This window comes from Lygodium microphyllum, chromosome 28, assembly GCF_053477565.2.
Source record: "Lygodium microphyllum isolate KBCC chromosome 28, Lygodium_microphyllum_v1.1.10, whole genome shotgun sequence".
NCBI lineage: Eukaryota > Viridiplantae > Streptophyta > Polypodiopsida > Schizaeales > Lygodiaceae > Lygodium > Lygodium microphyllum.
Genome location: NC_141162.1, coordinates 41,899,299 through 41,923,891, shown reverse-complemented (window position 1 = coordinate 41,923,891; position 24,593 = coordinate 41,899,299). Strand labels below are relative to the sequence as shown.

The 24,593-nt window shown below is 44.8% G+C and overlaps 1 protein-coding gene across 3 annotated transcripts in view; it reads right to left on the bottom strand.

The window, feature by feature from the left end:
• Positions 1-24,593, bottom strand: part of LOC148011397 (uncharacterized) — a 138,947-nt gene that overhangs the window by 102,720 nt on the left and 11,634 nt on the right. For all 3 annotated transcript variants that reach the window (XM_087670527.1, XM_087670529.1, XM_087670528.1), the window contains exons 5-6: positions 3,810-3,847; positions 3,618-3,706 (exon numbers count right to left, since the gene is read on the bottom strand). In XM_087670527.1, the coding sequence (XP_087526653.1) occupies positions 3,618-3,706; positions 3,810-3,847 (127 nt within the window). The remainder of the gene's footprint in view (positions 1-3,617; positions 3,707-3,809; positions 3,848-24,593) is intronic.

Sequence of the window (24,593 nt, the reverse complement as noted above, 5' to 3'; positions counted from 1 at the left end):
TAGGGGAACATGCACGAGAATGACCGTCCGGGCTCTTAGGCGCCCGAACGGGGTTAAGGGGAGCCTAGAGAGTAAGGGAGTCCAGGAATAGTAGGACTTCACGAAGTTGACGGCTGGCAAAGGAATCCGGATAGAGGGCCAGCACTTATCTAGGCGTGGTTGGGAGGAGAAGGACACTCGTGCTTTTCATCGTTTTTGTGGATCTGACTCTCCGTCATCTATCATCGCACCTTCCAAATATGCCATCCAGTAAGACTCCCTATGATCTCCCATACCTCCGAGCAGTCTGCTATGGGCTCCAATACCTGGCGGATGGGTAGAGCCTCTAGACCGACCACTCGGCATGACCCTGCCTCGATCATGAATATCGTGTCCTGCATCCCAACCTCATACAAAGGTGACGGCCCTGGCTGACTGCCTGCCAACAGAAAGCTCCCCATGAGATACACCCAAGGTTGGGCACTATACGTCGAAGGATACAGCATGCTCCTCTCCACACGAGCTGCGCCTCCTCACAAGACCAGAGGCAATGCTTTGGGGTTTCCAGAGGCTGCTGTGTGCAGCGCTTACAACCTCCCTCCTTCTGCATCTGGGCAAGCCAACTTCCCACTGCCAAGCCTCCATGTGCCACCAGCCATAAAAGATACGACACCCTCCTTGGCCTCCAGCTATTCCATAGGCGGCGCCAGAAAGTCTATCGGAAGGGCTCCGTGATGCTGTGCTCCGCCCAGTGCCTGCTGCGGTACGGCGCCCAGTCCATATCTTCCTGCATCAGTACATGTCTGCCAATCCTAGCAATGTACTCTACGAACCTGGGTGGATTTTTGGAGACCGCAGAGGCCGACCATAGCCACTCTCCTAGATCCCACTCCAGCTCATCAACTGGTCTGCCCTCCCAGATCCGAAGGCGCCACTCCTTGAGCTCCTTTCAGAAAACATAGGGGTCCAGTCGCCAAGTCTTCCCCTGAAGACCCGCCACCCGAATCCTCCTCCATGAAAGGGTGGCAATCCCCTCATCCTGATGCCCACTGTCAAGGGTCAAACGTCCCCCCTCCTGAACGGCGAAGAAAGTCCCCTGCGCAGCGCTACCCACTCTACTTGCCACCTGAAGGGGGATGCTTGTTGGAGAGAATCTAGCTGCCCATACCTCCCCGGGCTCTATCGGCTCTTGTATCGGGGGGCAAGCCACTCCGTAGGTATTGCTGCGTCTATCTCTCTTCTCCTCAACTCCACTCCTCTCAAGCAACCTAATACTCGCTGCAACACCTCCTCGTCCGCCATCCTATACACCTCCCGCCATGTCTTGATGGAACGAGCCGGGCCGGCCTCCCACCCAGTCCACTGGATGTGGGGGGCGCTCACCTATCTGTGCCCCTTCACGATCTTTAACCTAGAGGTTCCAGATCACTGACTGACGGTCTATTTCCTCCTAGCAACCTGGGGGGCTCTGGATAGGGCCTTACGGAGGACCTACCACATGCGGAGTAGGCGCCGAAGGAAAGGTGATCTGGGGGGGGTGATCTGGGCTGACGTGAAGATCTATCTCAGGGACAGCCTCCACTCACCGCCAAGCCTCAGTTTACAATCCTGAAGGCCCTCCTGCAGTAAGACCTTCCAGGTCTGCCCGCCTAGTGTGAGACCGTGGACAACTAGCTTGCCCAAGAGGGCCATACTCTCATACTCTGGGTCTATGATCCCAAGCCCTCCCTCTAATCGATGTCGTATGATGGTCGCCCACCCCACCTTGGCCCTAGAGTCCCTGGAGCCATCAGACCCAGACCAAAGGAAATTCCGCACTAGGCAGCGAAGCTGCCCTATGCACGATAAGGAGAAGCACCAACACGAGGCGATGTACCAAGCCGTCGCTAGGAAAACCTGGTTAACCACCAGGGCTCGACCGGCTAGTGAGAGGCAAACCGTGCTCCAGTTGGTCAGTTTCCTCTGAATAGAGTCAAGGACAGGAAAAAACTGCTGGACAGGAGTGATGTCGAGTCCCACCTGGAACCCTAGGTATCAGACGGTCTGCTCTCTGCTCACCCATCTGAATCCCAGGCGGACGCCCCACTCCGTGCTGGAGTCCGGGTCTGTGAAGAAACCAACCTACTTTTACCAGTTGATTTTCGCTCCCGCTGCAAAGCAGAACATGTCAAGAGCTAGCCTCACTCTTTCCAGCATCAACTCATCGTCCTCTATATACAGGCTTGTATCATCTACGTACTCTGAGTCTAACAACTCAGTCTCCTCTCTCACTGGAAGTCGGAGGCCGCGTAATCCGCTCACACGTGACCTGAGGAAGTAAGACATCGCCTCTGCGAAGAGTAGGAACACGTATGGGGCCAGGGGGCAACCCTGTTGAACCGATCTCTCCAGCCGAAACTCCTCTCCTCGCCTTCCGCCTATGAGAACCCTGCTAGTGGCTGATCTGTACAGACCGGAGACCCCATGGATCCAAGCGTGGGGGAATCCCAATTTCACCATGGTGCCCTCTAGGAAATCCCAGTCCACCCTGTCGTAAGCTTTCTCGAAATCCAAGAGTGGCACTGCCAGTTTCTGCCCACTGTGCTGAGCCCACTCTATCGCCTCAAAGAAGGTAAATACATTGTCTAGGATGCTCCTATCCTCAACAAAGCCTATCTGTGTGTCATGAATGATATCTGGCAGCACGGGGCATAGTCGCCTACCAATCATCTTTGCCAGTGCCTTATAGGCCACTGACAGTAAGGTTATCGGTCTCCACTGGGATAGCTCCAACCGGTTTCCCCCATTGGGGAGAAGACTGATAAGGCCTGCCGAGAGACTCCCTGGCATCTGTCCTAAGGTGAAGATCTCCTGGAAAGCCCTTAGTAGGGGATCCTTCACCACTTCCCAGTAGGTAGTGAAGAAGGCCTTAGAGAGGCCATCCTCCTCCGGGCATTTCTGCCCTGTAAGCCCCATTACTAATTTAGTGCAGGGATGATTGAGCTTGTAAAGCAGACCTTTGTTTTGGGCCATTGGCCACCTTTGGTCTGCTCCGCTACTTTATTTGGCCTTCCCAATCTTTAGGGCCTTCCCACTGGCCACCTTTGGTCTGCTCTGCTACTTTATTTGGCCTGCCCAATTTTTAGGGTCCATCAGCTAAACAGTGCTACCCGTCATTTATACATCACCACTTCAGTCATTTCAACACATTTCTATGTTTGTTCCTCCTTTATCCTCACTGCCCTCGCTGCCAACACACTCGCATCTTGTGTGGGAGTTTTTCCAGTTACTTTGTTCCTTCATTCTCACTGGCCTCACTGCCCACACACACTCCTCTCGTGCAGGGGCTGATTGTGCTCCAGCTATTTATTACACCTGTGTAGACTCATTCAGTGCCTTTGCATTGACGCACTTCCTTTGCTTCTAGTTAGCTCAGTGATTCTGACATTTCAATCCAAGGCGAATGATAACTTTGCCTACATTGTTTTGATACAGCAAAGAAACTATATAACAGTCAACATGACATGTGCAAACAATGACATGTATGAAAATCTGTGCCCGTGTTAACCATCATTTAATGATCACAGTAGGCTCTAAATCTTTGAAATGACTAGCAACAGCAACGAATTCATAGCAAAGGCATAGAGAGAAACACTTACCCACATAAGGATTATTCTTGAACTCACGCTGGCTAGGTAAAGAGATCTGGGTTTTCGTAGACCTCTCAATACGCCCTTTCGTTGCACCTCTGTTGCATAGACAGCCAACTCAAGTTCCTCTGAACCGATTGGAATAGCACACTGAATGCAACATCACCAATAAGGCATTGTCCTAATAATAGAACATATTACCTGCTCCCTGCTATGTATCCTAAATAGAGACGCCCAACCTACAGAGATAAACAAACAAAAGAATAAACAAGGGAACTTTAAGGAAAGCAATACAACACACAACAACAAGATCAAAGACCTACACAAAGGTTTAAACATCCATCCAGAAGGATGAAACAGAGATTTTGAGTGGAGTATAAAATATAGCATTGCTTGAAGACATTTTAAGCTTGTGCCTAAATACTTCCAGTGCATAACAACCGCAATTTCACTAGGAAAACTGAAGTGTTGGTCTCCAGGTTGTATCCGGTATGGCATATGGACACACCTTCCAACAACTATTTGATTCATAGGTTTTCTATCACTCAAATCTTTACATAAGGAGGGATCTTTTCGGTCAACCAGCAGTAAAATTGGATGTTTCTATTACCTGCACTATCCAAAAGGTGGGAGGTAAGGTGGGAGATTAGGCAGCCACCTCTAGGAGCCCACAGATCAGATCAAACAGATGAGGTACCACTGTACACACTGCACTAGGCACTTTGGAATCCCCACCAGGAGATCCTGGTCTAAAGATTACATTGCATCCCTACCACCCACCAGCTTTCAACACACTCCAAGTGAACCAAATCTCCCTCTCAATTGCAATGCCTGATCTACTTCCATCAGAGAGTCAAATTGGTTTCTCATGAAGCTTAAAATGTTCCCAATCCAGGGTGTTCTTGTCTGAGATTAGCTTCAAGTTGTGACTGATCATTCCTCCAGTTCACCACAGATTAACTACTCATGATCATAAACGAGAGGGACACATCAAAAACAGATTAGAGCCTACTCACTTCAATCAATTGGCAGTAACTAGCTAGAATTTATTTGGCATATATTTCACAATCATGCACTCAAATTGTATCACTGATCAAACGTTCAACGACTAGATAGTATATATGACTCACCAAAACCCGTGTTGTATGCAGTGTATTCTTTGGCACTTGGATCTCTTAGAAAAATCATTTATCACTTTGTATACAATTATGTTTTGCTTTCACTAAATCATACCATGTTTGTGTTAGTAATCATGTGTGTCTTGCGTGGTCATCTCCTGCCTATGACCCTCAATCTGAGTCAGATGAGGACATTAGGAGTTCTGACATGTATTTGTCTATCATTTTATGTGTTTTAGACACTTCACATGGAAGGCACATTAGTGCATTTCTTTTTGGGCACTTCAGCTGTCCAAGGCGCCCTATTTTGGGCCTCGCCACTTTATTACGAGTTCTGGCCCCAGTTTGCCTATATATAGGCAGCCTGCCTCTCATTACCCATCATTGATACTTCGTGATCAGCCCGCCATCGTCATTCTCTCATCCCCCTGCTACCGTTTGGTGCCCACATTGACAGGTAGAGCTGCATGTTGGGGCTGACTGTTGCAGAACTATACCTTCAGCCATTGCAATCACATTGTTCATTCTCTCTCCTGCATTCTCTCTTTGTCTCCTCCTGTGTTCACTTTCCTCTTTCCATTGTGCACTCTCACATGGTATCAAAGCCACGTGTGGGGATCCGGAGATCTCGAAAGAGGAGCATGCTGTCCGCGACAAAACCAGTCAGGCACCATCCACACATGTTGCAGCCCCTACGTTTGGCATCAAACAATGTAGGACAGCCTGTTTCCAGCCCACTATAGGCTGCCCTTACAAGGGTCAATCTGCATTTTGACCTGGGCAGCTTCTTTCAAGCTGGGTGGCACTATTCCTGCAGTTGGGTGGCCATTATTCAAGCTGGCTGGCCATTGTACAGGCTGAGCGGCACAGATTTTTGCAGGAACAACCATGCATTTTCATGCAGGCAGCACCCTCTGCATCTGCATTTTGGATCTGGGCGGCCTCTTTTCAGCTAAGGACAGGTTTTCTTGCTGTGGGTAGCTTCCGTTCAGCTGGGAGCCCATTAGCACCCTAGGCAGCACTATTCTGCAGGCTTGGCAGCCTGTGTTATAGGACAGCACCTGGACAGATCTGCATTTGAACAGTCAGCTTCCCTTTTTGATCTCAAGTTTTGTACCAGTATAGTCGTCTCCTACTTCGGTGGCCCTGTTTTCCAGCTGGGTGGCTATCTGCAGGTGTTTACATCTTCATTCTCAGCGTTTACAGCAGCTCCAAGGACTCCTGGTCCTCTACCAGCCTGGTTGTTTGCATTTACAAGGTGAAGACTGGTCTTTCATCTGCATTTACTGCTCCACCTCTCTAAATAGCATTGTGCATCCTTCAGCATCACATACTCCCCATCTACCCTGCCTAAGTCGGTCTTCTTTTGTACCCTGGCCCCACCGACCCCGATTATCCCAAGGACACCTCTTATTGGTCGTTTTCATTCCAATGGCAGCATCTTCTTTGTTTTCTTGCAACTACTTTATTCAAGGCCTTCTATGGCCAACATGTATACTTTGGAGGATCGTGTGGTTCAGGACAATTCAACCCAACCACCATCCTCTCCCTCTTTCCTGCTATATTCTTCCAAGGTTTCCAGACCCCAATTGGCAATGATAGCATCTCCTAAGTAGGTGTCAGTCCTACCCTCTCTATCCACATCCGACAAGCTAGATGGGACGAACTACCCTCTATGGTCGTGCCACATGGAGTGCCGCCTCAACAATTGTGGTCTTTGGGATTTTGTTACAGTCCCTACACCTCGACCTACTATGGATCCTCATGATGGTGTGATCGCGGATTCGACAACTTTAGGGGATCGGTTGAATACCTGTGCCCACTCTTTTTCCCTTTTTAGTTGTACAAATTCTATGCTCGTGCATATTAGATGTATCTGCACTGTTGCACAGGTTTGGAGGAGATTGGCATGTCTCTTTTGGATCTAGACATTTGGCCATCGATTGTCTCTTGAGTTGAAAGCTATAATGGCTTTCTGTTGCAAATTCCCCTACGATGAGGGATCACATCCACAAGATTGACGAGCTTCAAGCTTGCATCCCTAGGTACGGATATTTATTCAAACAACCTAGCTGTGACACTTCTCTCACATCTTCCATCACAGACATTATACATATGAGATGTTCTATACCAATCTTCTCACTTCCCGTAGTCAGGAGACTCTCACTTGGGGGGAGCTAGTCCCATTGATGCTTGAGCAGGATGCGCATCACAATGAGACAAACTCTTGTGAAGCCCGTGCACATGGTCGTGCTTATGCAGCTCTATTTTTAGGTACAAAACAAGCCAAGTAGAAGAAAGGGAAGAGAAAAACATTGGAATCATCTTCCGACTCTAACACAACTTTCGTGGAGAAGCATAGAGGATATCACACCAGTCCTCACTGTGGGAAGACCTCGCACCCTAAGGAGAAGTGCTGGAGGAAATACCCTCACCTTCGTCCAAGAGCAAGGGGTGGATCTACATTGGAGTTTTCATCTATCTCTTCTTTGTCACCAGATATTACCACAGAGTCAATGTTTCTACACATTTATTAGGTGGAGAAGCCTTCTTCAACTGTCTTGTCTTCTCAGCAACCTTGGCTCATTGACAATGGTGCATCAAGTCATACAACTCCCCGAGGTGATTTGTTGCAGGATCTCCGTTCATGAGAGGGTATCATCACTGTTGATGACAATCTCTTTGGTGCCTCGTAGTGGTATTAGCACCTTGCTTCTAGACCGTCCATTGAACTCCATTACTCGGGTCCTACGTATTCCGACATCCAAAGGTAGTGAAGTAACCCCTGTTGTCTAGCTGCCCAACAAAAAGCAAACTCTTCTTAATGCCAAGTACATACCTAATATCATGAATTATCAATTCCTAACCATTTTCAAGAGCCAAGTGTATGGTGCCCATTCCTTCAATGTCACATGCATGGTAGTTGCCTAGATAGACTTTCCCAAGGTTACCTTCTGCATAAGAAGAAAAACACTCCAAAGATGGAGTTGCATGAAAAGAAGTACCACTGTCAACAATCCACGATTATGACAAACCATCATGAGCTGATAATAAGGCATCTATCACATTCCTTTAAGTAATATACATGTCCTCCACTATCATAGCATGTGGATCTAAAGATGCAACCAACAAATCAGCATCTTTATCTTCTTCTATCTCCTCAATAAGAAGATTAGATACCACATTTGCTTTTTCTTTTTCTTTAGAGGTAGAGCTACCATCCTTTTCATTCTTTTTGCCTTTTGCATTAGCCTGCTTATTGCACTCTTACTCCTTTTTATAGTACCTGCAATCGGGCTTTTTATGCCCTTTGCATCTACAACCATACCCCGCCACTTCAACTTCTCTATGTTAGACACATTCATGAGATATATCTTGGGATGATCCTAAGCAAATCACATTATATATGGCTTAGACATCATTTTGTGCTGGTCAGATATGTATTGTTTGTTGTTTATTTTTCATTTAGTTAGTCATAGCACTAGATGACAGCTACTTTGGGACTTCGGAAATTTCTGTACTTTTGATATGTAATATTTTGGTCTCAAATCGGCCTTTTATAGACCTTAATATAACTCTCTCTCTCTCTCTCTCTCTCTCTCTCTCTCTCTCTCTCTCTCTCTCTCTGTGATCCTGATGGTCACATGCCTTTGTCTTGCCATTGTCGCCTCCAATTAGTCCCTTCGGTGCTTGAGCAGTACAGCCAGTATTATTCCCGCCTGCCCAATAGCGTACAGCCAGTATTGTTCTTGCCTACCCAATAGCAACTCAAAGTCATCCTAAGTATCTCTACCCTCTACCCCTGAATTTGTCATGTTGTTGCAGTCTCCAATGATCCATCGCCTTCCAAAGTTTCATCAATAAACAGACAATTCACGGAGTCGTTGACTTTATCTCGCATTGCCTTGTCACAATCTGTCTACCCGATCCCCACACTAGCCGCCAATCTTGTCATGGAACTACCAACAATACTTGGACCTGCCAACCAACACACCGTACCTACCTGTCTCTATTAGTCGCTGCCTCACGGTTCCGCCCCACTGTGTATGCCTCGTCACCGACCTGCCACCTCACAACTAAGCATCGTCTATCTACCATGCACACCGCCTATCGCCCAACAATCGACCTAACGTGCTCCCAAGGATCCACACCAACCCCTATGGGATGACCAGGTATCGAGTTCTCTCTCCACAAACAACCACACCCCTTACCAACACAAATTATTCAAATCACTCTATATACAACTGATCAAAGTAATTTTAGTATGATATTTGCCACTATATCAATGCTGATAGTATCTATAAGAGATGTCATTCTAGGACCAAAACCCATGATAGACATTATTGTCAAAGAAAGAACCAACTGACATGATCAAAAGCCTTTTCAATATCTAGACAAATCATAACAACCTGAGACTAGAAGCTTCGGCATAATGTATCCCCAATTGAACATTCAATATATTGTGCATAATATTCAATCCCTCCATGAAACCACATTGTCGCAAGTGAATCGAGTGCAGGAAAACTTTTTGCAATCTATTAGTGATGATGTTAGAGAAGATTTATATAATGATCCCATAGCAAAAATGGGCCTCCGTTGCTTCAAAGTTTGGGGGCAAGGAATCTTTGGTAACAGACGAAGCATTGCATGTAGAGCTAAGACACACTTTATAGCTGATTAGCATTTTGAAACAGCCCCAAAATATGCATAATTAATGAAAAACACAAATTTGGTGCCAGGTTCAAACCCTAATTTTTTAGGGCATCCACACTCCACTTCCACATCCAGCACACTCGAAGTTGGATCCTCCATCTCCACTCCTAGCACTTTTTTTTTCTTCATACCCTCTTCTACCTACCCTCACTTCACTACCCCTTTGCACCTTGATACATCGTTAGGGGGAATGCCACCCTTTAACACTATGCCTTCCACATACCCACAAGTGAGCACTTCTTTTCACCCTAGGACAGCTATGAATAATGATAGGCATCCCCCTCCCTAACCCCGAACACTTGCATCCCCATTCATTGACCTTTCAGACATAGGGATTTCCATCCTCTACTTATGGTGCATCATCACACATTCTTTGGGCCACTCCTACACAAGGATTTCCATCTTCTGCTCTACATATCCCGATCCCTCCTCCGTGGGCTCCTCATGCAATTACCATGCCCATGCCTAGATAGTCCATACCCACATACCAATCCACTGTGCACACTTCCCACATGCATGTGGGCACTCTAGGCTTACTTTCCAAGTGTACTTCACTCCCCCACCCTACCCTCATTGCACACCTTTTCCATCTCCTAGCACTACCACTCCGATTGCAATGGCCAAGAATGCCTTCATGGATAAGACTCGTTTTAACGGGTCAAATTTCACCACTTGGTCGAGCTTCATGCAACAAGTACTTGAATCTCAAGGTCTTTGGGACCTCATCATTGGTCTAGAGCCTTTGCTAGACCCTTGATTAGCTCACCTTGATCACATCCATCATTGGTGAGCCCGTAATACCACAATCAATGTTGAGTTAATGCACGGGTTACTTCCTGAGTTCTACTCTCAGTTACAGCATTTTCCTCTCACATCTGAGCATTGGTGTCATCCATTGACCGCCATGTAGCACGAGATCGCACTCGGCATATCAATCTCGACTTTGAGCTTCAAAAGTTTTCCATTAAGGAAGGGGATGACTTGAAATTCAATTTAGCTGAATATCGGCGGTTGTTGAGTTTGCCACTACTGGCTTCCCGAAGTCAAATGACAATTAGGTTACATCCTTTTTTAATAAGCTACCTAAAAAATACTTTCATTTCATTCATTATCTCATTGCCTTGATTACTAACCTTCTATGAGTTCTACTGTCAGTTCTTGCATTATGATAGGCTGCACGATCAAGTCCACAAGAAGTCCTCCACATACTCTTATTTAGAGAGGGGTCCGGTTGCCTTCTTCACAAGGAAAAATTGGAGGTGGCAAGAACCCACAAGATGTGAAGGCAACTCAAAACAAGGGTGATACCCCTTCCTCCGACGAAATGAAAGAATTAAAATCCATCTAGCAAAAACTCCCCAAGAAAAATAGGTTTTGCGCATACTGCTAGAAATCAAGCCATATAGATGAGAAGTGTCGTACCAAGGCCCAAGGTCTTCCTTCTAAGAAACCCCAATAGACCACTGCAACTACCTCCACTCTTGTTGGACAGTCCAATGAGTCTACGCCTCCCATGCTACCCCATCTGCTCCATCTACCCCACTAGCTATTGGACATCTGGCACACGGACAAGCTCAATAGCCTATATCTTTCAGTACTCCTAAAGGATTAGTTGATTGGTCTGCTAGCTTTCCACCCATTGCACTTTTTGTATCCATTCCTAGGTCATCCTCTGCACCTTCATCTAGGACCACTTTTCCACCTCGTCACGCATTTCCTTAGCAAGGATCTGCTGCCAGACATATATGATGATGGTCCCATCTTTAGTTTTTCCTTTTTAGTCTTCCATTGCATTCACTCACACATACACATACACGAATTGCATTGTTCTTTCCTTTAGCTTTACTTTCTGTATCGTTTTGTTTTAAGGCATCCCCCTACTAACCTCTATTTTGCAGATTTTGATCTCTTTGGCAAGGTTTTGTATTTCAATGTAGGGCTAACATGCAAGTTTGCACCAATCCTTCCTAAGCTAGTGACATGGGATGCACACCATTCCTTTCATGGTTTCATCTTCTTAGGAGATTTCCTCTTCTACTAGTATGGAGGCTTCCCCTCTTGAGGCAGATCATGCAACATCTCTCTTGATGCCATCATGGCAGTGACTTCTACCTTGCTCTTCCAATCATGGTGCTTCATCCTCATCTTCATTTTTATCATCATGGTTCTCGGCACCACATGAAGACCAACATCAAGCTTCTCTTCCTCCTTCAGCACCAACATCCACGGTTCAAAGGGGATTTCTACCCTCTCGTAGTATTCTATAGAATCGACATTTATCTTCAACATCAACCTCTCTTCCCTCTTGTACATTCGTCTTTGCATTGCATGATTTCATCATCTTCGTAAAGGGCGCTTGAACAAGCGAACAATTTTCCCACGAGGGATATTGTCCAAGTGGCAACTGCTACATGAGCATACTCAACATGTGGCATACTATGCAGCTCATTGTGTAGAGCACCCTTGAGTGGATTCTTAGCTATCTCTACTGGCCATTCTTACACCACAATACCACTCCATCCCCTTTTCCCTCATCATCAACACCTGAGTGGTTGGATAAGCTTGTTTGTTTAAGATGCGTTGATTCTAACCATCCCTTTTCATTCTTCCATATGGACACAATTACTTAATCGATCACAAACCAATCTAGTCACATCTTTTACCAAAACAAAAAAAGATTTAATGTGGTTCCATCCGCCTTTTTGAAACTTGGTAGGCCATTGGGCAGCCAACAAGCATCCTTTATCTGATGCCCTGTTCTCTCTAGGGTGATTACTTGGTGTAACCGGCCTGTTCACTGGGAAGGGCGGTAGTGTACAACCAAAATAAATAAATGCTTTCACCCAATTTAACAGTCGCCCACTTTACCTGAACTTAGGCGCCCCTTGCGGTATTTCTTTATTTTTAAAAAGAGAGAGTACCAGGAGGGGAAACTCTGCCCAAACTTCTGGTTGGAGTGCAGAACCGACCATTTCAGCCTGCTGTAATTACTGGTTCAGACCTGTTCTGAAACCTGTTTTCAGTTCATACTATTCAGCCCACTGTAATTACTAGTTCAGACCTGTTCTGACACCTGTTCTCAGCTCATTTTGTTCCCTGCACTGTCCTGCATCATCTAGGCCAAATGCCCCTTGATTCTGGCATCAATTGGGCTCTGAAATAGCCTCTGAACAGTCCAGAATCAGTTCTGGTTTAGTGCTGTTTCAGACACTTGCTTGGTGAGGTTACCACCCTCACCTGTCCCTGCTAGAAACTACAAACAACTGCTCCTGTTCCTGAAGAAAGGAGGCTCTTGCCTCATGCAAAATCAGCATATTCCACACAGCTGTACCTGAATCAGAAGAAAGGCCCTTGATTCTGCAGCATAACCATACTATCAGGGAGAGAAAGAGAGAGAGTAGGAAGCAAGCTCAAGCCTCTGTGCATCATAGACAAGGTAGTGTGAGAGTGCGCAACGGAAGAAGAACACGAACACAGAGGAGGAGAGAGAGAGAGCAGAAAATGAAGGAAGAAAATCTGCACTAACTGAAATGAATGCTGAATACACTGAAATGGACTGATCAGTCCCTGCACGCAGCCCAAAGCGTCAGTGAGGGCACCAGATCAGGCTGATGATGCCGGCAGCACCGAAGACGAAGGAAGATGACGGAGTCAGAGTGTGCACCTACCAAAGGAGGAGGAAAGATGATAATACAACTGACTGGCAAGTGGGAAATGGCTATAAATAGCCAAAAAACCCAAAAACTGGCCGACCTGAAATTTGAGGCCATAAATATGTCCGACCAGCATTTAATGCTGATCCGACCAGCATTTAATGCTGGTAAAAATGCCAGGAATGCTCAGAAAAATCCTGGAAAGGGTGGACAATGTCCAGCAGGTGAGGCAAGCTGAAGAATGCAGAAACTGCCCCGGGAAATGCACATAAAATCCCGACTGGAGGAGAAAATGCACTGAAATGCAATAAACTGAGTGCTCTAGAATGAGCTACCTCCTCCGTCAAAACAAGTGATAGACAAGTCAGAGCTCCTAAAGTCCTCGTCTGACTCAAACTGAGGCTCACAGGCAGGAGATGACAAGGCATGACAAACATGACTGCTAACACCCCCTCTCAGATCCTGGATGTGGCTAAAGGCCAAGGGAGAAACGGATCCTGGGGTGGCAAGAGAAATGCCAAGGTCGATGAAGTCTGTCGATATAGACTGCCGCTGAAGGAGCTCCTCACGATCCTGGGAATCCCCCTCTAAAACACTGGGGGCCAGGGAATCCACAGCTACATCACCGAGATCGTCCCCCTCTGAAAGGGATGGGGGGTACGAGGGAACCACCGGAGGAGAAGATGAGGGATGGGAAGGAACCTGTGGAATAGAAGATGCACAAGCGGGAACGGGTGTAGCAATAGACTGCCTCGGAGGACCCTGCATCAAAGAAGGGGAATGGAGCCTGTAAAGCCCGCTCTCCTGCCAACCTGTAGATAAGACAGCTCCTGTAAAAGAATCCTCAATAACAACGGCATGCTCGGTGAAGATCACTCGTGTGCCAAGCCTCGTAAGACCATAAACTGAGAGGAGGAGAAGGCCCAAATCCGGAACATGTAGGGCCTGTGAAAAGGAGCTCGAAGGTCGGTCGGTAAACAAAGGCAATGTGCCAACACCACTAATAGGCACCGATAAAATGTCACCAACAGTGACTGAACCCTCGGATGGACGGAGATCCTGTAACAAATCACCTCAAGGAGTCATATGACTCGAAGCACCACTGTCCACTAACCAAGGCTGCGCAGAAGACACTGCAGCCACGAAAGAAGGATCCTCCTCCAAAGCATGGATATGAAGGAACACTGACTCATGGGTAACAACTGGTGTAGAGGTAGAAGAAGGCTCCGATGTAGATCCATCCTTCGCTCCCGGACGAAGGTGAGGGTACTTCTTCCAACATTTCTCCTCTGGATGTGTCCCTTTCCCACAGTGTGGGCACTTCAATCTCTCTGAATCTGAGTCAGAGCCTGAAGAACTGTCCTTCTTCTTAGCCTTTGACTTCTTCTTCTTCTTTTGTCCTCCCGAACCTGCAACAAAGGCTCTAGTGGAGTCGGATCCACTAGCACTGACCTCTCTGAGTCGCTCGTCATGCTCCAAGACAAGCGGGGATAGCTCCTCCCATAGAAGCGTCTCACGGGTCCTCGATGTAAGTAGGCTGGTGTAGAAGACATCAAACCGAGGCGATGGCAGCTGAGTCAAAAGAATCATAGCCATGTCTTCAGAAGATATCGTCCGACCGAGGGATGCAAGCTCATCCCTCATATCCTGTAATCTGTTGATGTGGTCCTTCATGGAAGAACTATCATCAATAGCGAGCATCCGCAACTTCTTTTCAAGAGATATCCGGTGGGCAAACGTCTTCTGTTGATAGAGAGACGCGAGCTTTCTCCACACGTCTGCTGCAGTCTTCAACCTGTGAACATGAACAAGGACAGAATCCTGCAAACTCAGAAAGAGGAAAGATCTGGCTCTAGAATTAAGCCGATCCCATAAGGCTGCACGATCCATAGATGTCCCATCTGCAGGATCCACCTTAGGCCGGGGAATAGGAACAGAAACAAGCTCCCAAAGATCGAAGGAGTCCAAGATACACTCCACCTTGCAGCCATAGAGAAAAGCTGGAGCCATCCAACCGGTCCTCTTTGGGCAGTTGAGGAAGTACGGGTACCTGTACAAGGGGTACCAAAGGCTGCATCGTCGGCCCACTGGAAGGGGATCGCCGAGATACATGAATAGAAGGGGGACGGGAAAGAGGAATAGACTCCGGACGACAGTCCTCGTGATAGAAATCACGCCTCCGTTCAGATGAGTGTTGAGACAAAGCTCGTCATCTGAGTCATCAAAGCCTGTAAACTGATGAGAAGACATCTTCCAATCTGCAAAACACCAAACACCAAAGAAAACTGTGCCGAAGCTCAAGTAGGACCAGCAGTCTGGTCACCAACCACCAAAACACAGGCTGTGATAGCCTACAAACACCTGGAGCTGCAAAACGCAAGGATATCTGATGAAGATCACCAGAAAAGAAGCCGCCAGCACCAAAACGCAGCCTGGGAGTGGGTCGCCAGCAGGAGATGAGCAACCAAGAGTGGAAACGACCACCAGATCTGCAAAACGCAGCCTGATGATGTGTCGCCCAGCTGAAAGAGGGGCCACCTGATGGTAAAGGCAAGCAGGAGGGGTCGTTTGATGACGTGGCAGCCTTTGGAGAAGTCGTTTGCAGCAAACGCAAGAAGAATGGCCACCTGGAGGGGCCGCCTGGGCAGTTGGAGAAGAGGCGACAGCAGCAGAAGAGGGGTGAGGTATCTCTCGACAAGGTTAGGTCCTCCGTGCTCTCAGTCAGGCGATGATACCATGTGAGAGTGCGCAATGGAAGAAGAACACGAACACAGAGGAGGAGAGAGAGAGAGCAGAAAATGAAGGAAGAAAATCTGCACTGACTGAAATGAATGCTGAATACACTGAAATGGACTGATCAGTCCCTGCACGCAGCCCAAAGCGTCAGTGAGGGCACCAGATCAGGCTGATGATGCCGGCAGCACCGAAGACGAAGGAAGATGACGGAGTCAGAGTGTGCACCTACCAAAGGAGGAGGAAAGATGATAATACAACTGACTGGCAAGTGGGAAATGGCTATAAATAGCCAAAAAACCCAAAAACTGGCCGACCTGAAATTTGAGGCCATAAATATGTCCGACCAGCATTTAATGCTGATCCGACCAGCATTTAATGCTGGTAAAAATGCCAGGAATGCTCAGAAAAATCCTGGAGGGTGGACAATGTCCGGCAGGTGAGGCAAGCTGAAGAATGCAGAAACTGCCCCGGGAAATGCACATAAAATCCCGACTGGAGGAGAAAATGCACTGAAATGCAATAAACTGAGTGCTCTAGAATGAGCTACCTCCTCCGTCAAAACAAGTGATAGACAAGTCAAAGCTCCTAAAGTCCTCGTCTGACTCAGACTGAGGCTCACAGGCAGGAGATGACAAGGCATGACAAACATGACTGCTAACAGGTAGACCGGCTCTCAAGAGCTCTCCATCTGCAGCAATCCATCTCCCTTTCACAAAATGAGTCCCCCCATGCATTGAAACTCGTTTTTGTGCTGCCCTCTCTCTCTCTTTTGGGAATTTATGCCCAAATTGTGACACATGGCATACATGTAACAATTTTCCTGTTTAAACCTTTCGGTCTAAAATTCTCCATCCTCGGTTCAAAATTTGACCTCGGCACAACCAAAGGATTAATCCTCGTACAAAAACGAAGATAATGACGCGAACTGATTCTGGGGTCCAAAAATAGTAACTCCCTAAATTTTAGGAGTTGCTTCCATTGCATCCCCACTAGTCTTCTGACCATCTTTGCAGACTATGGCTACATCCAAATCTGTAATGTAGCTCAACTGAAAGTGAATTTCCACTGATGACCCCACATGGACTATTGTCCATCTTCACTTTGAACTAGTCTCTTCCGGGCTAGTTCTTCAACACACTTGTCCATATACACTTTCACAAGTCTCTTCCAGGCTTGTCAATCTACAATGCCATCAGTCTCTTCCAGACTTATACTGGACCTTAACTGTCCAGTCTTGACTCACTAGACATTCCTGTCCGTTTCACATACTGGCCGTGCAACTCAAGCATTTAGATTTCAAGAGGGATCCTTCCAAAAAGAAAAACCAAATAAAATATGTAATAAAGAAATCAACAAAAAGGTAATAGTTGTCACAGTCTTGTGACACTTAGACTCCCTCAATAAACCCTAAAATGGGGAGTGGTTCGAGAGAGTTTCTATGTAAACCCTAATTTGGGAGGGTCCATCCGTATTTATAAATAGACAAGCTACCCACTATTCAGCCCATCTTTTGCAGATTTCCCACTCTACCGTGCAAATTTTAACCATCAACCACCTACCATCTACTGTCCAACCATCACCAACTACAGCCCATCACCATCCAACCCTAGGCAGCCTGTTTCCAACCATTGCACTGCTATCCAAAGGTCTCCATCTGCTACATCATCATAGCATCTAATTGGCCAGTGTTTTCAACATCAAGAGCCAAGAGATAGGTCACTGTCATCCCTCCTACCAAGCGACTGCTGCAATACTTGCATTTTTGTTGTCCAACATGCCACCTATATCAATACACACCTCTCATGTTATCACTTGATAGTTTTCTTCCTTAGTTGATTAGTTTTTAGGCTTCTCTTGTGGTACACTACCGCATTTACTAGATTTCAGCCTCCAATTGCTATGATTTGGTAACCAACTTGCTAGCCTTCATTATTCAACACTCCCTCATCTCCGACTCATGGTCACAACACTCAAGATCCATCCCCAATGGACATCACACTCCAACACTCTACTACTTCGACCTTGAGCATTCTGTACACTCTTACATTCATTTACTGCACTAATTCATTCACTTCAGAGTTCTCCTTCTCTCTCTATTTGAGTTTGTGTTTTTGCATTTTGAGTTTTGAGTTTCGCACTTTGCATGTTGTGTTTAGGGTTTGAATTTTGCACATCGTTGTCTGGGCCTCTGTGTTTTTGTCGTGGTCGTACACTCTATGTTTCCTCAATGCAAACCCTAGGAGTTTCTTCACAATATAAGCATAAACAGGGTATGACCACTAGCTGAATACTTAGCACTGTTATAAGCAAACTCGATATGTGAAAGGTAATGCTCCCAATCAAATTATCTACAGGAGACATATACATGCAACATATCCTCCATAGTTTGATTTATCCTCTTGATATGTCCATTGGTCTCGATGCTCCAAGGACAATATGAACAATCAAGACAGCAATTTCTAAAAAACTATTTGCCAAAAATGGCCAGTGAACTTAGGATCCCGGTCACTAGCTATTTCATCGGGCAACCACAAATTCTATAAAGATGTTCAATAAAGAGAGCAACCTACTCATCGCTTTTGAGGGTCGTGTTTGTAGGAATGAATCAAGCCATTTTCATTAATCAATCAATCGCAACCCAAATTACGTCATAACCTTTATTTGTACGAGGTAATCCTACTACAAAATCCATAGAAATGGTACTCTGCTTTCTATCGGGAATTTATAAAGAATGTAACATCCTTGCTTGGTCTTGATATGCAGCCAATAAAAGTAGCAAGTGACTAAGGCTAAAGTCCAATGTATGCTAGAGTGTCCAGCGCTCGGCACATCATGACACTCATATAAAATTTTCTTGCGAATATCTTGATTATCTGAATTACACACTTTGCCTTGTTTAAAACTAATCCATTATAAATGTTATACTTTTCCACTATCGTTCTCTCAATAGCCAACTTTTAGGTGTCGAGACTATCAGGGCTTCCTAGGCTACTAGGTCCTTCTTGAACAAGTCGCCAGATCTTAGCAAAGTGAATATCATTTTAGCAATGCCCTTTGAGAGAAAGATAGAAATCAATCAAAATTTCGAACAAGGACAAAGTATTACTTTTGGCAATTTGACTAAGGACATCACCAACCATATTAGTTACGCCCTTTTGATAACGAATCTCAAAGTCAAATTCCTACATATGCTCTACCCATCTCACCTTGCGGCCATGCAGATCAAGCTATCATAAAGTTATTTTAATGAATGGTGGTTGATCCAAATAATAAACCAAGCACCATTTAAATAATGATGCCATATTTTAAGCATGTGGATGACCGCCAGCAATTCCTTCTCATGGGTGGCGTAACATGTTTGGGCATCCATGTGCTTACTACTTTCAAATGCTTTGCCTTACTGCTTTCAAATGCAATGGATTGGCCGTCCTAATAAAGAACAAAACCCATAGTATAATCACTTGTATCCATATGAACCTCAAAAGATTTATTCAAATCAATAATCTACAATATGGGTGTGGTGGTAACCAACCGTTTCAATGTTTGAGAATATTTGATTGAGCTTAGCAATCCAAACAATTGGTGGACTAACGTGCTTTTTCTTGCTTTGGATACCCTTAAGCAAACGTACATATTAAGGGTTCAGCAATATAAGCATAGTCCTTTATGAACTTTTGAAAAAATCTAATAAAAACGAGAAAAAAAAAATTACCTTATGGTCCCGAAAACAGGCCAATCGAGTACTACTTGAACCTTTTCACGATCAATCCAAATGTCATCAATTTGCTCTCGAGTAAAATGGTAAGCAACATCAATATGCTTTGCCTTAGTATGATATACAAGATTCTTTGCAAGAGCAATAGCACTTTAACTATCTAAGAAGATAGTCACAGGCAACTTTTGATCAGCGTGGATGTCTTTCAACAACTATAGGAAACTAATCTTCTATCATCTATATTTTCAGACCAATCAACATGAGTATATCCAAAGATTTAATCATCACAAGAATAAGTAATGCCATAGTTTGCAACATATTTCACAACCGTCAAGCATTCATGCCAATGTGATATACAAGGACAATTAGAAAACTAGCTTAACGTACTAACTAAATAGCATAGATCTAACTCACTCTAATCGAGGTCTAAGATACAATAGCTCCATGCGAAAAAATTCATACTTGTATAGATGTACAAACAATTGCTCTCATCTTCAGATACGTAAGACAATACGAAAATGGTTCACGTGCTCCTCCAATGACTTACTGTAAATAACTATGTCGTGGAGGAAAACGACTCCATTTTCCTAGATTCGAACAAAACAAATCATTCATCGTCTCTGCTAAGAAGTGGCGGAAGTATTGTTAATCCAAAAGGCAATGTCCATATCCCGTCCGAAACACAATTTTCAAGACATCCTTTGAAGCTACCTATATCTGATGATAATCGTGCCTAAGATCAATCTTACTTGTGTAGAATCTGATCCGAATATTTCCTCACATTTGAATTTATATCAACATTATTATTAAAAGAAATTTAATTACATTGCAAATCAAATTATTGGACTTTTCCAATGAAATAAATATAAGTAACAACATCTAGATCAAAAAAACATCTACTAAATTCCAAGGCTAATATCATATGTGCATTACTTTCTATGATCTTGGAGAGTAAACAGCCCTTGATCACATGATAACCACCATCAAGTTCAAAAGATAGTACCTGAGTTTTATAGTCAATGTATAAAGAGCAATACTTATCAAAAAATCATGGCATGCCAAGAATCACATTGACATGGTAAAGGCTCATCAATCGGAAGTCCAAGAGCTCATGATACCACTAGATTGAAAGATCCAAGCTCAATACCATATGATCCAAGCAATCCACAGTAGGGCCCTTCGCACAACCGACATGATAAGCTCAGTCAGCGGGTACCATGTTGAGCTACAATATTTGCACCAACCAAGAAGAAAGGAAATTGTGAGTAGAGCCATTATCAAACAAAACTCTAACTTCTTGGCCATTAATATAACCAGTGACCTTTAAAAGGTTATATGAACCAAACGCGATTTACTTTTTACAATAACCATTGCAACTACTTGCATTAACAAAACAATCTTCCAATTAAAATTCAGAAGAAATACCTAAAGCCTCCTTAGTATTAATCGAAGTCTTTGAAATAGCCTCCACCTTCTTATTTTGAGGGCACTCTCTATCACCACGAAAGTGCTAGGCAAACAAAGCAATGACCCTTGTAGCGATTCTCACTAGAAGTAACTTTGCGCTTACCGTCCTTTTTCTTGCACAACTTCAAAGGCAACTAATGAGTTGCTACCCCGGTAGAAAGCTTTTTTGGCTTGACGGTGGGGACAGCTCGATAGGAACCACCCATCGACTAGCCGCCCCTATTGCAGCCAAAGTATTATCAAAATTTTTGGCGTACCTATAGATATTTTCTAATCAGAGTAACAAATTGCAAAGCATCTCATTCTAGTAGTCCAGCAATAATCCAAAAAGATAACTATGTAGAGCAACACCTGAGGATTATCCAAAGCCTTAGTTTTATGAAGAAGATCTTTGAATTCTTATGAATATGCGTCCAAGGTTTTCTTCCCATGTCAAGCTCAAACAATTTACAAAAATTTTCAATCCGAAGAGGCAATGTCCTCATGGTTGCATACACAAGTGGAAAATCAGACTGCGCATCTCGACCAATTACCAATGCCTATGGTTTCTTGTCCTTCCCTCCATAGAGGATTGATTGCTTCTTTCTTCAAACTAGCTTACATCAATCAACTCATGACCCCAACCTATACTTCCAGGTTGAGGGTGACGTGTGCTTTGCTCATCTTGTATGTGGATGATCTTATCATTACAAGGAGCCATACTTCGAAGATTGATCGTACTCCAAAGGTTTTGCGACATGAGTTTGACATGACAGATCTAGGGATCCTTCACTTCTTCCTTGGCTTGGAGATTTATCAAATGGCACAAGGCATCACAGCACAAGTACATTTCTGAGCTTCTTTGAGAGTTTGGTATGGCTGATTGTCAACCTCTTTTATGCCCCATGGACTTGGAGTCCAAGCTTTTGGCAGCTAGAGTCCCTTACTGATGCCACCCATTACAGGTGTCTTGTTGGCTCTCTCATCTAGCCTATTCACACTCAGTCAGGTATTTGTTTTGTCGTGGCTCTATTGTCTTCATTCATGTCAACTCTCACTCACGAGCATTAGAGCGCAGACAACCAGAGTGCTCTAGCTCTAGCCAGAACCATGTGTTTCATGCTCACACGAAGCACAATGAGGTTTAATACTACTATGTTCGAGAGCAGATCGTGGATTCCGAGTTGGCGGTGGCCTACTGTCCCACATAGGACAATGCAGTTGATCTCTTTACGAAGCCTTTGCCCGATGCTTCGATGCTTCATCACATGAGGTGGTTGGGTCTTCAAACACTCCCAAGATCTAAGTGAAAGTGTTAGTCTGCCTATGTTAGTCATCTCAGTCTGTCATCTCTTGGTTATGAGCTCCTGTTAGAGTCTGATGGAGACAAAGGAGCTCTAGCAATTTAGGTGCATTTTTTTAATTTGTTGGCTTCCTGTGTGCATTCCTATGCCAATTACTGCCTTCCACAATCTACCTACACCTGTCAAACATTGGCATTGCCATCTGGGGATTTTCTAAGGTGTTCCCTATTTTTTTCTCACATTTCTTTCTATGTGAACAGCATTTCATGCTGGTTGGCCAGCATTTATAGCCTCTCATGGATCAGATTGGCCAGTTTTTTAATACTCAACCTATTTATCACTACATCCCCCACTTGGCAAACACACACTCTTTAGTCTTTAGTCTTCCCTTTGCAGATACACACTCCAACATCCAACTCTCCGTGCTTGGTGCTACCATCATCATCAACCTAATTTGGTGTCATCACTAACGCTTTGGGCCGTGTGCAAGGAGTGATCAATCCATCATCATTGTATCAACATTCTTCTTCACTCATTGCAATATTCTTCCCTCATCTGCTCTCTCTCTCTCTCTCTCTCTCTCTCTCTCTCTGTGTTTCTCTCTGTGTTCGTATTTCTCTTCCGTTGCGCACTCTCACATCTTGGCCAGAGCTTGAGCACTCTGGTTGTCCACACATCGCTCCATAGATCCTAGCTAAGAAAAGCCAATCTCTGCCAACATGCGCCTCCATCACTATAGAACATAAGGCACGATACTCTGCCTCTGTAGAAGAAAGGGCCATAGTAGGCTGCTTCTTGTTGCTCCACGAGATAACTCCCGATCCAAGGGGGAAGGCATAGCCTGCAATGAAGCTCTATGAACCCACATCACCTGCCCAATCAGAATCACTCCAACCAGAGAGAGTAACCCCCTCTCCATACATGATCTCGTACAACCAAGTCCCCTGCAAATAACGAAGAACGCGCAAGGCTGTGCTCCAATGCTCATGAGTGGGAGTTGACATGAAAGAAGATACCAGAGCAACAACAAAAGAAATATCTGTCCGAGTGTGAATAGGCCAAATGAGGGAGCCAACAAGACACTTGTAACGGGTGGCATCAATAAGGGGAACTCTAGCTGCCAAAAACTTGGACTCGAGGTCCATGGGACATGAAAGAGGCTGACAATCAGCCATACCAAACTTCGAGAGAAGCTTGGAAATGTACATGTGCTACAAAACAAAGATACCATGTGCCATCTAATAAATCTCCAAGCCAAGGAAGAAGCGAAGGATCCCTAGATCTGTCATGTCAAACTCCTATCCCAAAACCTTCCGAGTACAATCAACCTCCGAAGTATGGATCCTTGTATTGATAAGATCATCCACATACAAGATGACCAAAACACACTGATCCGGGTTTTTTACAACCCGGATTATTACCACAAAATTTTGGCCAAAGCCCCTATCAAGAGCTTACCATATCACTTTGGGTTTACTCTTCAAGCACTAGGTATGCTACATTGCTTCTCGATTACGATAACTCTAGCAAATGGGGGAAACAAGTTCTTAGAAGGCATGTCAATGTAAAGGGTCAAAGGGATGGTTATCTTAGTGAATATGAAAATGGATTACACCTAGGTGTTGAGTGAATGCATAGATTTTTTCAAAGGACTAGCCTCCAACTACACATGGGCCCCGTCTGCATCACTAAGATTTGGAATCTATCACCATCATTAAAAGACACCTCACCCTAGCACACAAGTCAATAACCACATCATGGTATCATTTGGATCTTGCACAAAAACTTACAAGTATGGACCCCTTTTGTCACATGCTTATATGTATTTATATACATATGGGGGACTAAAGTCAAAGTAGCTTTTGAAAGCCATTTTTTATAATCTCAATAACTCCCAAGGAAAAGCGAATTTCAAGAAAATTCCCACGATGCCCGATCGGTTTCAACCTGGTCTACAAAGTTGCAGAAGAAACTTTTTTCAAATTCCTCACGGATTTGAAGTTACGAAGGCGTAGACTGCTGGCTACATGCAATTTTCTTCTCTCTTTCACCACACCAACTTTCCACTCTGTCCTTCTTGTAAATATATTATTTAATGTGCTTTGGGCACCCACCTCTTGTAATCTAGCTCAATTTCTCTATTTTGTCTACCATCACCCTTGGCTTCTTGCATGATGACCAAGGTGGGGACTTGTCCCATCCACTATTCTCCATATTTTCAAAGATGCCATACATCATCTAGGATTATGTTAATCAAGAAGATTAGCTTAATCTAATCCCTCATGGAGGCTATATAAAGA